The 15,650-nt window shown below is 36.1% G+C and overlaps 1 protein-coding gene across 6 annotated transcripts in view; it reads left to right on the forward strand.

Moving 5' to 3' along the window:
- Positions 1 to 15,650, forward strand: part of DDX46 (DEAD-box helicase 46) — a 38,870-nt gene that overhangs the window by 10,963 nt on the left and 12,257 nt on the right. For 2 of the 6 annotated variants that reach the window (XM_075164604.1, XM_075164605.1), the window contains exons 12-23: positions 508 to 586; positions 2,405 to 2,487; positions 3,235 to 3,399; positions 3,757 to 3,919; positions 4,798 to 4,991; positions 5,566 to 5,703; positions 6,369 to 6,518; positions 7,179 to 7,376; positions 7,978 to 8,196; positions 10,197 to 10,341; positions 11,023 to 11,096; positions 11,862 to 11,940. In XM_075164604.1, the coding sequence (XP_075020705.1) occupies positions 508 to 586; positions 2,405 to 2,487; positions 3,235 to 3,399; positions 3,757 to 3,919; positions 4,798 to 4,991; positions 5,566 to 5,703; positions 6,369 to 6,518; positions 7,179 to 7,376; positions 7,978 to 8,196; positions 10,197 to 10,341; positions 11,023 to 11,096; positions 11,862 to 11,909 (1,656 nt within the window). In that variant the 3' untranslated portion in view covers positions 11,910 to 11,940. Of the gene's footprint in view, positions 1 to 507; positions 587 to 2,404; positions 2,488 to 3,234; positions 3,400 to 3,756; positions 3,920 to 4,797; positions 4,992 to 5,565; positions 5,704 to 6,368; positions 6,519 to 7,178; positions 7,377 to 7,977; positions 8,197 to 10,196; positions 10,342 to 11,022; positions 11,097 to 11,861; positions 13,827 to 15,650 lie in introns of those variants that run through there. The other 4 variants (XR_012676030.1, XM_075164603.1, XR_012676029.1 and 1 more) reach the window with 4 other exon arrangements.

Genomic DNA, 15,650 nt, shown 5'->3' on the forward strand with positions numbered 1-15,650 from the left:
GAGAATCTATATTTTTATGAGAGTTCCCCTCGAGACAACAAAAGCCAGAAAGTGTTAACTTTGGTTTATTGCATTATCAAATATTGCATGTTAGAGTAATTTAGAGATTAATTGCAAGGGTTCCTCCTCCTCCCCCCCCCACCCGTTCATGGAAACAACAGGAGTGACCATCTGTGATTGAACATGGTTTATTTAGTGTCAGTTGTCCCTGATAGAACATGTGACATTTCTTATAGGCCCTTAACTGTATAGAAGTCATATCCCCATTACAACTACTTCAAGTGCTAGTAACTTAGGTTGTCAGAGGTTACTCTTTTGGAAAGCAAAGTTTTCCAAAGACTTAAAGAAATTGCTAAGTAAAATCTTCACAGAAACAATTAACATTAGTAGAACAGTTGTGTTGCAGTGTATGTTGTTTTCTTTTTTGCAAGGTGATACATGTGGAAAAAAAAACACCACAAAGCAAAAAACCACTCTAATAGTTTGTTTATTATGTTTTAAAATCAGATAGCTGAACTCAAAAGAGGTGCTGAAATTATTGTTTGCACACCTGGACGTATGATTGACATGTTAGCAGCTAACAATGGTGAGTAGAAAACCTTTTCCTATGGAGAATTTTTTATATTTGTTGTGTAATTCTAACAAATTCAAAAGATCATGTATTTTGATAAATGGTCTTATGGAATTTTCTTATATCTCTTCAGGCTGCACTATCTAGCTATTGAGAATATATAACACTAATAATAGGTTTAATCATATATTGGTTTGACTTTTTTTGGGAGGACAGGAAATACTACATTCTTGAAGAGTTTTTGCGAATGTTTGTCATTGTTAAACTTAAAATGTGCTGGTCCAAATTTTTAAACTTCAAGTCATTTAGATAAAGGTTATATAACAGTTGCTTATTTTGTCTGCCCATTGATCCTTTATTATTGTTAGTGTAGCTCAGCAGTTACCCACTTTTACATAAGTGCGTCTGACTCTGCCTTTATCTGTTGGTTTTAAAAAACAAACAGACAAAGAAGCCCTCCCTAAATAACTGTTCAAAAGTAAAAACTGACCTTACATCAGATATTCAGATTGATTGAACTGAGCCACTGCAGCTTTAAGAGGTTTTGTCCTAGTGTAACCATTGCATGCTTATTAGATAAAGTTTTATTATTAAATTATTCCACATCAAAACCTCTACTAAACTGTTGACATTATTTAACTTCTGTGGAAAAAGTACCTTCAAGACATATAGAACTGGGCTTCCAAGACTTAAATCGTCAAAGGTAGGTACATTAATGCTGTTCCCAAGTAATTTTACAAAGTTATTATTTGGGGATGAAAGTGTTAAGATGTTAAATAGATATGTAGATTTTAAGAAATATTTGTTTTGTTCCTTAAGTATGAATTCCGCATCTTAAAAAAATGCAGCGCTAAATCTCTTAAAAATAATTTGAGGATTCAGCTACAATTTGCTGAAGCTGAAAGGACCAAATTCTACTGTGGTTTGATAGGCATGAGTCTGAGTGGTAGTTGTAGAAAATGTGAAAAATCTGTTCCATTCTGAGAGCATTTGGCAGTGTCACTCCACAGTTGTTTTCAACTGAATGTGTTCACGTTTATATCGTTTGAGAATAAGATTCTTAAATCCTTGAGTTAAATCCTTCTCATGAAAGGGAATCTCATAGCTATTTGTTTGGGAAGGGTGCTAATTATCCTCTACATCATAATTTCAAAATGTTCACAGATATACAACTTGCTTATTTTGTTTCCAGCTGTCCCAGAGTTTGGGGTGGTTTTTAATTTTAAATTTAGTAGTGTTACTGGGTAGGTTTTAATCTTTATATATTCATTTTGAAAAGACTGCTTACTCTGTTTTATGCATATTATTAGCAGTTAACTAGAATTAGTATGATTATCCTCAAATAGTTATTTTTAGCTCCAAGGAAGCATTACAGATTATATGTATAAAAGGAATTTTTCTGAGGCTGCAACAGTTAGCACTGGACTTTGCCTTCCACACATGCGCTGTAATCTCTAATATGTTTTTTTCTAGGTGGCGCTGTCAGATAATGGCTGATGTGGCTCCTTGCTTCATCTCAGTCTTAGTTTTATGATGTGTTTTGGCGAGGGCAGTTTTCTGAATTTTACAGGTTCTTCTGGCCCTATGATGGTATGCAAGAGAAGAGTTTGACAAAATAAAGGGCCTTGTGCATACTTACACATTTCCCAGAATGTATATGTGATTAAAATGAGAACATTAAAATTCACATTTAGTGAATTTTTTAAAAAATTAATTAATGTCTTTGTTAGACGATAGTGAGACTATATAACATTTAAAAAAAAATTATTCCTGAGGGAAACTAGATTTCCATTTGATTTTGTTTCCCATGTGTTTTTTCCTCTCCTTTCACAGGTCGAGTGACAAATCTCCGTAGAGTCACATATGTTGTACTTGATGAAGCAGACAGAATGTTTGACATGGGTTTTGAGCCTCAGGTAATTAATGACATGAGTGATATTGCCACAAGATGTTATTTTCCACTTAAAGGATTTTGCAATGCTATGTTATTATTACACTGCCAATGAGCATTCAAAAAGATGTGCTACGTACGGACAACAGTTTAAACTTGACTCTTTAATTTTTCTATTATCCTCACATGCTTTGTTTTCAATAAATTCTTATATAGCTTAGATTTTTCTCTAATATACTATTTTTTTTTTTACACACTTGTTTTGGATACTGGTGACCATGTTGTAGCCCTATGTAATCCCTTGATGCAGGTGTCATTAGTAGTTATGGCCTGCTTATAAAGTCTTTGATGTCTCCTGGCAACGTCCTGCAGGAGACAAGAACAAAATGTGGGAAATGGTAGTGACAAATTACTTGCTGGCAGCTTTGGACATCCAGGACTCTTTCAGTTGTCATCAGGCTATATTGTCTTCCAAAATTAGGAAAATTCCCTTATTTTGTCTCTTGAGCTGTAGGGTTTCTGCTACATGTGTTGAGATTTCTGCTGGGATGTTGCTGGGTTGCATATTGCCACTCAACTTCCTTTCGAGTCCAGCAAGTTTTGCCCATCTTCCAATGCTAGCACCTAGGTCCCATGAGCAAGTCTGTAAAGAAATGTTTTGTAGTTTGTGTGTAGTGCAGATACCACCTAACTTTAAAGACGACAGCTCTGTATGTGTATGAAGTTCAGTTACAGCACTTGGGTATTAACAGGGAATGTTCTCTTAAACCAGGTAATGCGCATTGTAGACAACGTCAGGCCTGATCGTCAGACTGTCATGTTCTCCGCTACTTTTCCCAGAGCTATGGAGGCATTAGCTCGGAGAATCCTAAGTAAACCTATAGAAGTGCAGGTCGGAGGGAGAAGTGTTGTCTGTTCTGATGTGGAGCAACATGTTGTGAGTATCAGACATCTGCCTCGCTTCTCATTTGCTTGCAAAAGATTATTTCCAGCAATATTGAATATAAACCAATATACCCACAGAGCTTTTATTTTTAAAACTTTAGTGACCTTATTAAACGTGAACTCAGAATAAACTAACACCCTAATCTGCAAATGCAATGTGATCTTTTTTTTTTAAAAAACTTGGTTTTATACCACTAAGCTGAACAGCAGTTTTGCCACTAGCTGTGGAAACAGCCTGAAAAAGTCATCTCCTGTTCCTGATTTTTATTTTGATGCACCCTGAATGCGTTTAATGACTTAAGATACAATTTATACTCTTTCTACTTTGCCTTTGTATGTCTTTTTCCAGATTGTCATAGAAGAGGAGAACAAGTTTTTGAAGTTACTGGAGCTACTGGGACATTATCAGGAGAAAGGATCAGTTATCATATTTGTAGATAAACAAGAACACGCTGATGGGCTGTTGAAAGATTTAATGAGAGCCTCTTATCCTTGCTTGTCGCTTCATGGAGGTAATCTGCAATCTTAAGGTTTTATATTAACAACTCTAAACTAGAATATTGGTATTCAGTAGTTACAAAGAGAAGTTACTTAGCTCCTGTATAGTACCAATTATTATTTCTTCCTAAGCAGGCTTTGCTTTATAATTGGGAAAGATATTTGTCTCTTAATTTGAAATAGACATGATAGTTTTCCGTAGTTACTCTTTATTGTTCCCTGTGAGACATCATCAGATGCCAAATCTTGTCTCTGTACAACAGGATTGTTACTGAGAGTTAACACCTCTCAGGGAATATTACTAACTACTTGCTATTGTAAAGTAGTGAATGCCATTGGGGGAGTATTATATGATATTTTTATTTGAGATTCCACAATAATAGCAGCTGTTGTTTCACTTTTCTGCCATCAAGTAGTAATATAACGGAAATAGTTTAGTAGCAAGAGGAGGAAATCGCTTTAGAATATTGTCCATCCCAGAGTATTTTAAAACTTCTATATGCTTTTAAAAATACAGTAACCAATGAGTACAAAACCACTGTTCATTTAGTGGAAGAGGGAAAAATATTCTTCTGAGATTTCTGTTGCCTTTAGAGAGCACACAAAGCCTCCAGATGAGGTCTGAATTGAATACAAGAAGTCAAATCGAAAATCATATTAAAGGAACTTTTGAGGATCTTGGTATGGGAAAACATCTTTTTGTAGTGGAAAAACTAAAAGTTTTGTTATTCTGGATACTAGACTAAGAGATTTATTATTGTGGCTAATATATGTTGCCTGTAAAAGTGTGACTGTACTGAAATTTTATTTGTGTGGGCTTTCGGTTGTTTGAAGTTAAAGAGTGTTTTGACTTGTGTACAAATTCTTAACTGTTTTGTCTGGTTTCTTGCAGGTATTGATCAGTATGACAGGGACAGCATAATTAATGATTTCAAGAATGGAATCTGCAAACTTCTGGTGGCCACATCTGTAGCAGCAAGGGGCTTGGATGTAAAACAATTGATGCTGGTGGTCAATTACAGCTGTCCCAACCACTACGAAGATTATGTGCACCGAGCAGGCCGAACTGGACGAGCCGGCAATAAAGTATGTATAATCAGTTGCCTGTTTTGGTTATTACTGAAAATTTTTCCTTACTTATTACTTGATCAAGGTGTTCCCAAGGGAGAGCTACAGCGGGAATAGTTTACATTATTAGTGGGAAGAGAGTTTTCCTTTAGAGTGCATCTAAGGTTTTTCAGTGATCATGTGTAAAATATATTCTGAATTTTAGCACTATGAAAGTTGGAACTTACATGTTCTTCTGATGTATGAATGTTCTTTTAAATCCCATTTGTGGCTGAAAGTTTGGGTGTTTTTCACTGTTGGAAATGTGCCCTGCTAAATTTGTAAGATTTTTATTTTCCAAACTTTTAACCATGATAAGATTGAAAGGGAAGACTTCAGTGTCTACCATCTGTGGTTGATTATCTCTGTATCAGCTTCCTGGGAAATCACATTATTCATTCTACATTCCCGCTAAAAAAAGTTTATGCATTAATATCTTAGTTACTTTTATTGACCAGAACAACATCATCTGTGCAAGGGTGCTTCAATAAATTTAGAGATAAAGTGTCTTTAGAGACTTCTCTTTATTATCTTTCAAATTAATTTTGACCAGGGGTATGCATATACATTCATTACTGAGGATCAGGCACGGTATGCTGGTGATATCATTAAGGCTTTGGAATTGTCTGGGAATCCAATTCCTACTGATTTGGAGAAGCTCTGGGCTGACTTCAAAGACCAACAGAAGGCTGTAAGTAATTCTTTCTTTGGTAGTGGGCTTTGGTCTGGGTTTAATGCGTATGCACGTGGGTCCAGTTGTATAGTCTACATACATGACTCATCTCACTGACTTCATTGAGAACACTTATGTATGCTTAGGTAAGTGTACAAGTGTTTTCAAGATTGGGATCTTGAATGTCACTTATAGGACTGTTCTTGAGAATTTAAATATTGTCATCTGGTATGTGACAGAGAAACGCCTACTGTAAAAGGGGCACTTTGGCTTTTATCAAAATTCACGTAAAAGGTAGTGAAGTTCTTTCACAGAATTTGTATTATTTCTAGAGCTCTTGCCATCAGAGGATCTTGCTCATGCTGAGAAGATTGACTTTGGAGTTTTTCTGATATAAAAACTGGAGGGTTTTTTTTACTGCATTTGAAAAGCATTTAAAATGTATACTTACAAAAAATCCCAATAGTGTATTTTTTCTATCTGCTGAATTAACATAGCTTTTTTTGTTACACTTCATTGTAAAATACAGTTTTTAAAATTTGAAGAGCTTTCTAAATGTGCTAGGATTTGCTCTTTAAAATAAATAACTTCAAAATTATTTGTATAATTTTATAGTTATTTTATGACTATCGGAATCGGGATTTTAAACTTCTAAGTATGAAAATACATGTTTTTGTTTTCAGGAGGGAAAGTTGATTAAAAAAAGCAGTGGATTCTCTGGCAAAGGTTTTAAATTTGATGAAACAGAACAGGCTTTGGCTAATGAAAGAAAGAAGCTACAAAAAGCAGCTCTTGGCTTGCAAGATTCAGATGATGAAGATACAGCTGTTGATGTAAGCACCTGAAAATAAGATTTAAGTTGCTTAAGGATTTCCAATGTATTTGTTTTTTCCCCAGTAGGTTACATAACACGTGGCAGAATGCATGGATTTTTGTTACTTCATGTCCTATGCTACTGACTTAATTAGTTAAATTCCATGAGTAGATCTGTATGTATTCCTCGATATAAAAGATACATAGCTATGAAGATCAAGACCTATGAAGGTCTTGAAAGTGTCTTTCTGACTTACTGGTATTTTATATTTAATATATGTAGTTATGTAAATGTCACAGAAATTCTTTTCTTTGTAATATTAATCTTGCGTAAATGAAATAGAATGATTGCCCTCAATTACAAACATTTTTTTTACTTGCACTGTTTTAAAGAAATTCATAGTAGCCTTTTCTATTTCTAAATCCTTGTTAGAGTCCTTTCTTAATGTTAGACTCCTTTTCATGACCTTGAAAGTAAACACTACGTTAAAACTTTTTCCTGGTTATTAGATCATCTGTTCCTTTTGTTGAGTTGTAGTTCTGGGCAGGCTTCTACCATTAATACATGATTTAATTCTTTAAAAGCATGTAAACTAATGCACCTTGGTGTTTTCTTTCTTTAGGATGATAAAATTATCTAATGGTAAATGCAGTGATCTAATAATTGTTATTTTCTTTAGATTGATGAACAAATTGAAAGCATGTTCAATTCAAAGAAAAGAGTAAAAGACATGGCAGCACCGGGAACATCAAATGCTCCTACACCATCAGCTGGGAATGCAGAAAAATTGGAAATTGCTAAAAGATTGGCTTTGAGAATCAATGCCCAGAAGAATCTTGGAGCAGAGGCACAAGTATTGGTCCCCTTCCACTTTAAGGTTAGGCTCTTTACAGAGCAATTTTTTTCTTTTTTTCTTTTTCTTTTTTTTTTTTTAAATAGAAGTTGTTCAATTCTTTGTTCTGTGGCTGCCATTTTATTTAGTGTTTCTGCACACTAATAACATACTGCATTATTTAGCTCATTTGTGCTGGGCTAACTCAGTTATAAGTTGTAGGATTTGTAATTGAGCTAATATGATAATAAGATTTAATACAGAACTGGAAATGCTTTGTCTGCCCTGGCAAAGAGTTAATTCATTACTGATAAAATTACACAATTAGGTTTGTCAGCTTTAGCAGAGTTGCAGGACATCTTTCTCTGCTGAAGCTTGTGATATGCGATACGTTTAGATTTAGGTTAATGTGGTCTGGAATGTCCAAAGGTATTTTGAGCTGAAGATACAAAAGACCAGTAAGATCTTTTCTATGCAGGTGTGAGGGGAGTTACTGAGAGGAAGGAAAGAAGAGAAAGAGAGGTTCGGAGGATGTATTTGTTATGTGGACAATTATATCACATAGAAAGCTTTAATGAAACCATTGTTGGTTTATATAGGACTTCTTTTGGCTACCTGTTCTCAGCATGGACCTATTTTTTTACAGGATGTGATGCAGCAGGCTACAAATGCTATCCTGAGAGGAGGCACAATTCAAGCTCCTACTGTATCTGCCAAGACCATTGCAGAGCAACTGGCTGAAAAAATCAATGCTAAGCTCAATTATGTGCCCATAGAGAAGCAGGAGGAAGAGAAACAGGATGGAGGACAAAACGAATCCTTTAAGAGATATGAAGAAGAATTAGAGATCAATGACTTCCCACAGGCAAGTAACCATTTTGCTATAATCAAGTGTAAATGACCATTATTTAACAAAGGCTATCTTCATAGCTTAGACTGGGATTACACCAATAAAATATTTTGTCTCTATTTCTTATCATACCTAATTGAAATTACCACATTATCTGTGATTACTTCTCAGTTTATAGATACACAATGCTTTGGATATATTCCAGAGAATATCAGAAAAACAAGCATCTTTTCACCATCTGCCACTGACTTCTCTCGTATCCAGATCTTTGACACTGTCTGGCCTTTTATTTCAAAGGCCATACTACTATGACTGATACTGCTCTTTGCTTTTTTTATTACCTGGGTATTTTTGCCATTCAGAATATTGCTGCTCTGGTCTACCTCATCTGGTATTTTGAGACTTTATATTCCACAGTATCGAGCACAAATTCCTTGTATTTATCTTTGAGGTTCTGCCCAGGTTTGCCTTATTTTATAAAGTTGTTGTGTTATTAGTTTGTTACCCTTCCCTCTCAGAAATCCTCTTAATTCTTATCCTAAGCGGTTTCTCATTCATAGAATATGTTCTAGATTTTATAATTTTGCTAAGGATCCTTCTAACCCTTTAAGGATACGCTTGCTAGGTACAAAATATTGCCTGCTCATAATGGCTAGACAGGTAGCCATTCTGTTGTCTGCATATGTGTGTCTGCAAATAAACAAATTGTAAATCTTTAGTGTTTTTCTTTTTTTGTAGAGCTGCACTAGGAAAAATAGCTTTCTTCTGATCTTTTTGTTCTTCAGTATTTTGTAATATCTTCTCTGAAACACTGATGTATATATGGCAGTTCATCAGTGAAAATCATCACTGCTCTTTATGTCCCTGGAAAATCTCTATAAGGGAGAGGGACTTGTCTTGTACTGTATGCATGTGTAATACTGAACACGGTGCAGATCTGAGATGACAGAGATAAAGTAGGATAAGTGATCACCTAAAGCAAGAATGACAGCTGACTGTGTAAGCTGTTTTTTATAGAAGTACTACACAACCATTCAATACCATCACGTGAGCTGTAAGGTACGCATAGGGTAGCCTTCCTGATTATGGGTGCAGTCATTTTTGAGAGTCAGATCAATGCTGATAAGGTACCTCTTGTAGAGAGAATACGTAACAGGCAAAGTTTTCATCCAGGGACATACAACTTGCCTTTAAAGGCTGAAGAAACCAAACAGGAACTGGAGGGGATTGTTCCTCCTGTCAGAAATAGCTTTGCCTTCACGCCAAGGCAGTGTGAACTTCTACAGTCTTGTCCTAAGTCCTCTAACTTTGAGCTCACCATGACGAAAAAATCATCTCAATCTACAAGTAATTTACAGCAATCTACTAGATACTTTCTAGTAATTTCATTGTCTAAATTAATGGGATGCATTTATCATAATGAAGTATTTTTGAGGATATTGTAGAGATTTGGGACAATTTTTACAGGGTTCTGAAAAACAACTGGGAATGTTTATTCCTTAGGCTTTATCTGTGGAGATTTTAAGGTTTACTTATTTTTGTCTTTAACCAATAAACTGCGTAGAAATAAATAGCATTTATTTTGTTAAAGAGAAGTACTTGCAGCCATTAACAGTATATGTTTGCCCTTGAAGTCTATTCCTGTACAAAAAGTGCTAAATAAAATACTTGAGTGCTGCTTCAGAAAATCACAAGAAAAAATTACAGGTTTTAAACTTTCAGTGTAGCAAAATGGAAGGTCTTTAGAGTTCTTGCTTCAGTAGTACTATGCATCCATTCTCTTTTCTCCTTCTTCCATAACTTTATCTTGCTGTCACAAGAGGCAGATTTTTTTAAATATACTTGCATAAAAATAACTGGCTAAAATTTCAATCTGCATTTTTAAAGTAGAATGCCGTGACCAGTTTTTCACAGTGCAGTGTTCTCGTTTGTCTAAAATGTCAACTAACCTTTGGATTGCCATTTTGTGTGATGCCTTTCTCCTTGTTGATCCTCCCATATCCTTTATCTTGCAGACTGCCAGATGGAAAGTTACCTCCAAAGAAGCGCTACAGAGAATCAGTGAATATTCTGAAGCTGCTATTACAATCAGAGGAACTTACTTCCCTCCAGGCAAAGAACCCAAGGAAGGAGAACGGAAGATTTATTTGGCTATAGAAAGTACGTATTCTTTTTACAAATGTTTCAGTGAAAGGTATGACTCCAGTTTTTTAATGACACATGGAATCTCTGTAGTCACAGTGTCTGGATGCTCAGTCACAGAACGACTGTAGTTACTTTGCAAATTAATATAATTATTAAAGAAACACTTGTTTATCTTAATACACTTTGTCAAATGACCCATGGGGATCACAGAGATGCTTCTCCTGAGAAGACTGACCTGCAACAGAACAACAGCAAACACGTATGGAATCAGTTTGGAGGAGAGGGAAAGAAAAGAGGAAAAAAAAAAATCAGAGTAAGCACGAAGAGTTCTGTGCCAATGTGAAATAAGGAAGAAAATGGAATTGTGTGGGTTTTGGCTATTAAAGGTACAAAAAATTACATCAACTACTACAACAAAAACTTTGCAAATCTCATGATGCTTGAGTAGAGTTCTTCTCAAAGAAACCTCTAATCCTAGGTATTTCTGAATAGTGTAATTTATGACTGTTTTAAGTATCTTCCTTAAAACAGAACACGGTCTAGCTGTGGCAGTCTATACAATACGAGAGTGTTCTTCAGCAAATAGTTGAGGATATTCAGCAAGTTTTACAGTGTTTCTGAAAATAGCCAAAAATTTTTATTCTGTAGGCTTCACATACAGAAAGCGTTTAAGACGGTAATATTTTTTGTCTTCAGGTGCCAATGAACTGGCTGTACAGAAAGCAAAGGCAGAAATCACACGACTTATAAAAGAGGAGCTCATCAGATTGGTGAGTGAAATATCCAGAATGCAGTGCCTTAATTTATGCTTTATGAGATTGATTTCTACAAATGTTGACACTAGCATACATTTTTATTAATATCAGGAGCTGGAGCCTATAGATCTCAAAAACACGGTTTCGTTGAACAGCCTAAAAAATATATTACAGTGTTCAATCAGCCAGACACACGGCTATTATCCAGCCAGCAGATGGAGATAACACATTAACAGAGCTTTTTGACTGAAGACCCCTTAAAGAGTTTGGTCCAAATAAATTTCGTACTTACAGCACCATCAGGCAGGGGAGAGGAGAATTATTCCCCTCATTTTAATACTTTATATGAGTTGAGAGATTTGGTTTGCCGTAGCTTTACAGCATACCCAGCTAATAATCAGCTGTATTCAACATACTCTGTTTTCAAATAAGATAGTGTCTTGAGAAATCATATTTTGAATTCTCCGGTTGAAGAAATCTCGGCTTTCTCTAGAACAACCTTCAGTGATACTACATTAGACTTGACAGTGTCTTTGGCTTTTTCTCTTAAGTAGCCTTTCAAATCAACAGTCAATTCCAGTGGTCTTGCTGAGCCATTATTGATAGTTTTATTTCTTTTTCAAAATTGTTGACCTCCCCATAAAAATGTGTTCAAAGGAAGGAGATTGCTAAGGAACTGCTTATTCACCTGTAATGTGGATTTATCGTTAGTGGGGTTTTATTGCGATTCATTTATCCGTTTTCACTTTTAACTGTGATTATTCTCTCCTTTATTTGCAGCAAAATTCATACCAACCAACCAACAAAGGAAGATACAAAGTTCTATGAGTGTTTGGAGTTATCTGTCTGCCAGTGGCTGGTGCGTGAAACTTCGTGGCTTCTGTTGTTTTTTTGTTTACACTGCTTGTTGTAAATTAAGAATTTTTTTATTTTGTCTTGCGGACATTTTTTAACAGAAAATTGATACTTGCTGAAACATTTTAATTCTCTCCACTAAAGTTATCAGTCTTAAAGCAGACCAGTTTTGGCGGAGCATGATTTAATTTAAAAGTGCAGTTTATATACTTTTCATCATAAAGAATATAAAATAAAACAGATTTTAATTTTCCTGACAGACTATACTGTTAAGTAAATTAAACAATGTTGGGATTTGTGTTGGAAATTGTTAGAATGTACCTGCTTCATATTGTGGGGATGGTTCACGCCATATCAGTTTATACTGGAAAAATGATAAAACACCAAAATAAAGGCAGGATTTTCTCCTGATCCATAGCATCTCTCTGGCTGGTTCCACACACATTCGTTCCTTGTACAAATGTCCCACTAAGGTCAGAGAGTCTTGCAGTGATCAGAGTAGAGAATTTTATCCAGAAATACTTGAGGTCTAGTTTTAAGATCTTCTTATCCTTTTCATGTCCCATTTTGTCTTTATCATCGAAGTAATAGAATAACTCTTCGGGGTTTTTGTAAAGTGAAATGTTTTGTAGTATGAAAATAGTTTTCTTGTTTTTTTCCTAAACATCAGAATTTTAGGATTTTATTTTTTCCTTTCTCTGACATAAGAATGAAAGCCTATTTAGTTTAAAAAGAAATTCTCAGAAAAAAAGAGAAACCTCTTTTGTAATGAAATACAACTTTGTCACTTTTTTATAGTGTTCTTATATATATGTTTAATGTGATTTTTCCCCCAGGGTTGTCATCTTTATTACTGTTAGGACCTGGCTTTAAGTAAAATGAATAATGATATTTATGAGTGAATTCCACAAATATTGACTATCACTGCAGTCAATAAGCTACTGGGACAGGCAGGACCTTTCTTTTTGAGGTCTCATCCCCATAACCATTAGTATTCACGATGGACACTTACTACTCTTAAGCATTTAACTTTCCTGTCTACTTATCTGGAGCCTAAGCGGTAGCAATTTGAATGGTCTCATTCTAGCAACTGCAAGACTTTCAAGATGATGACTTTCAAAAGGACTTTTGTAGAAAGCTTTTCTTACCTGGCACATTGAGAAGAAATGTGTCATTTTAAAACAGCTGTGTATATACTGCTTTAACCCTGGTGAAGACAAATCATACAACCTGCATCATGGCTGTATAAATTCACAACTTCTATTTCCCAACTTCAGGTAATTTAAATGACTATTTCTGTTTGCATACAACTGTCTGTTACTCCAATGTCAGTGTATCTGATTTGCAATACAGGAAAGGAAAGTAATGATTATACCAACTTAACAGTATACATTTAGGATGAGAATATCCAGTACTTGCCAATATTAATAAGTTGAGTAGAACAAAGAGAAGAAGCACACACAATAACACTTCTCAAAATTTAAAACAGAAGTCTCAAACTAAAGCCCTATGGTTCCCTTTAAATACATCCGGTTTCCTTCTGTTAAGAACTGGGTTTTGGTATGTTTCATACAACTTGTTTGTTGAATTGTCTAACTTTTGACAGTGTTCCCCCAGAAGAGTGACAGATTTTGATGTATTTAATGAGCACTTTCAAGTTTGGACAGTCTTGACACTTCCTTAAAAATCTTGTTTCAAAATGTTCATATATATATATTGGTATCTCCTAAAAAAGGCATGATGGAGACATTTTTGTGATTTCCAGCTTTGCACTGTTGGATTTCAGAGATGCAACAATGTGTAATCTTTAACTTCCTGGGGTTTTTAAATGCAATGTCAATATTCCTATGTTTTTTAAATTCCAGCAAAAATAAAAATAATTTCAATGTATATTTTTCAGAAACTGTCTTTCTGAATAGCTCATCTGTTTTCTGCACTTATGTTGCTTCTCCGTTTTTTTCCTATGACAGTTAACCTTGTACTTTTGGAGTAGGGTGATGTGTACAGTAACTAGTGCTTGTGTTTTTCTGCTAGAAATGCAATGAGATGCAGCTCAGACTCAGTTAAGAAAGTTGCAATGAAGGTGCTTCATGGATACATGAAAACAGGAGCGAAATGCATGTAAGCCAGAGGAGAAGAAACTCTCAAATTAACAAATACACAAGGAAAAAAAGGTGGAAAAAAGAATAGAAGACACAATTAAGTAATGAAAATTGTTATATTTAGTTCTTTCCAAGTGTGTCCATGGATACAGACAAGTTCTTTACAAACATCACAGTTTGACTGCTTTCCAGGGAATCTGCCCCGCACAGATTCCTGTCACCAGTTGTTGGAAGAGCACAGGGATGCTGTATTTCCTTTTTTTTTTTTTTTAATATACATAAGCAGAGTTTGTTCTGTTATCTGCCCAAGGTGATACGCTGCCAGCTCTCTAGGTTGCTTTATGCTTTCAGTGCTTGAGTAAACAGTGGTGGTTTGGGTGGATAAGTGGTAGAAGTATTTGATACTGGATCATGAATGAGTTTTTGCTTGCGTTTCGCAGTAATGCAGTGGTGGTGGTGAGGGGCGATACTCTGGGGGTGTTGCTGTTCTCAAGGAACAGGACACTGGCGCTTTCAGGTGGCAGTGAAGTAGGAGAGAACCGCTGTGTAGGTGAAGGTCTGTGAATCTGGAAGAGATGGTGAACGCTGGGAGCGGCTGGAGGCAGGGCAGGGGAGGCCTGTGCCACTGTTTCCCATGGCAGCCTCCACCACAGCCTGAGGTCCTGGCCCCAGCAGGTCTGCATCAGAGGTCAGGGGAAGGAGAGAGCAAGGCTCTTGATTGCAGCCCTGCTGGCTCCCTCGTTCTCAGTGCAAGCACACGCCAAAGATTCGAACAGCGACATTCCTCGCCGCATTGTGAAGGGTTAATAAGGACGTCCCGTCTATCGCTGTGGTGGCCGTTTGTGTGCGAGAGATGATGCAGCATGTCAAGTTACTCCCTGTATGCACATGAGTGGGCAGATGGGCAGAGGTTTTGCTCTGTGCCCTCGCCAGGAAAACAGGAGATGAAGACTAAATCCGGTGTTCTGGATGGGGAAAAAAAAATTCACAGCAAGATGAAAAATGTGGGCAATCACAGTTCAGAACTTTATACTACCCTAACTCTTATTGCACATCACTGCCACCCCTTGTTTTGTTAAATGGGCAGTTTAAGGCCTACTTTAAATGTTAGTCTTTATGCTTATGTAAAAGTTGTAACCAAAATGTAATGTGTGGACCACAGCTCGGCATGTTCTGTAGCTGTTCCCTGTTCTGGCTGCTTGAGATTTTACTTGTACAATTAAAGCAGTGCAGTCTATTTAGTGTGCATTTGCCTGCTAATTGAATAAAAGATTCTGAGGCTCAAAGTGCCATCTGTAGGAGCTTTTCTCGCTCAAGTCTTCCAAGTGGAAGACAAAAAAAAAAAGATTTTTAAGCAAAGCTTTGCTAAAACTCTGCCATTGTAATAGCCGAATAGAAAACAAACACCAAAGGCTGGATTTGGGATCTTCCTAAAATAATAAGTAAAAGAACGCCGGAGTCTCAGGGAGAAGAGCGCACTTTGGTATTTCAGTCCTTCAGACATGTTTACATTTGTAAGAAACGGCTGTTACTTCAGCGAAACTAGTGGCAGGGCTAGAGAGACAGATATGTGTGTCTGTGAGAATGGAGCTGTGGAGCTTGCCAGAATTAG

Source organism: Calonectris borealis, chromosome 15, assembly GCF_964195595.1.
Source record: "Calonectris borealis chromosome 15, bCalBor7.hap1.2, whole genome shotgun sequence".
In the NCBI taxonomy this organism is placed as follows: Eukaryota; Metazoa; Chordata; class Aves; order Procellariiformes; family Procellariidae; genus Calonectris; species Calonectris borealis.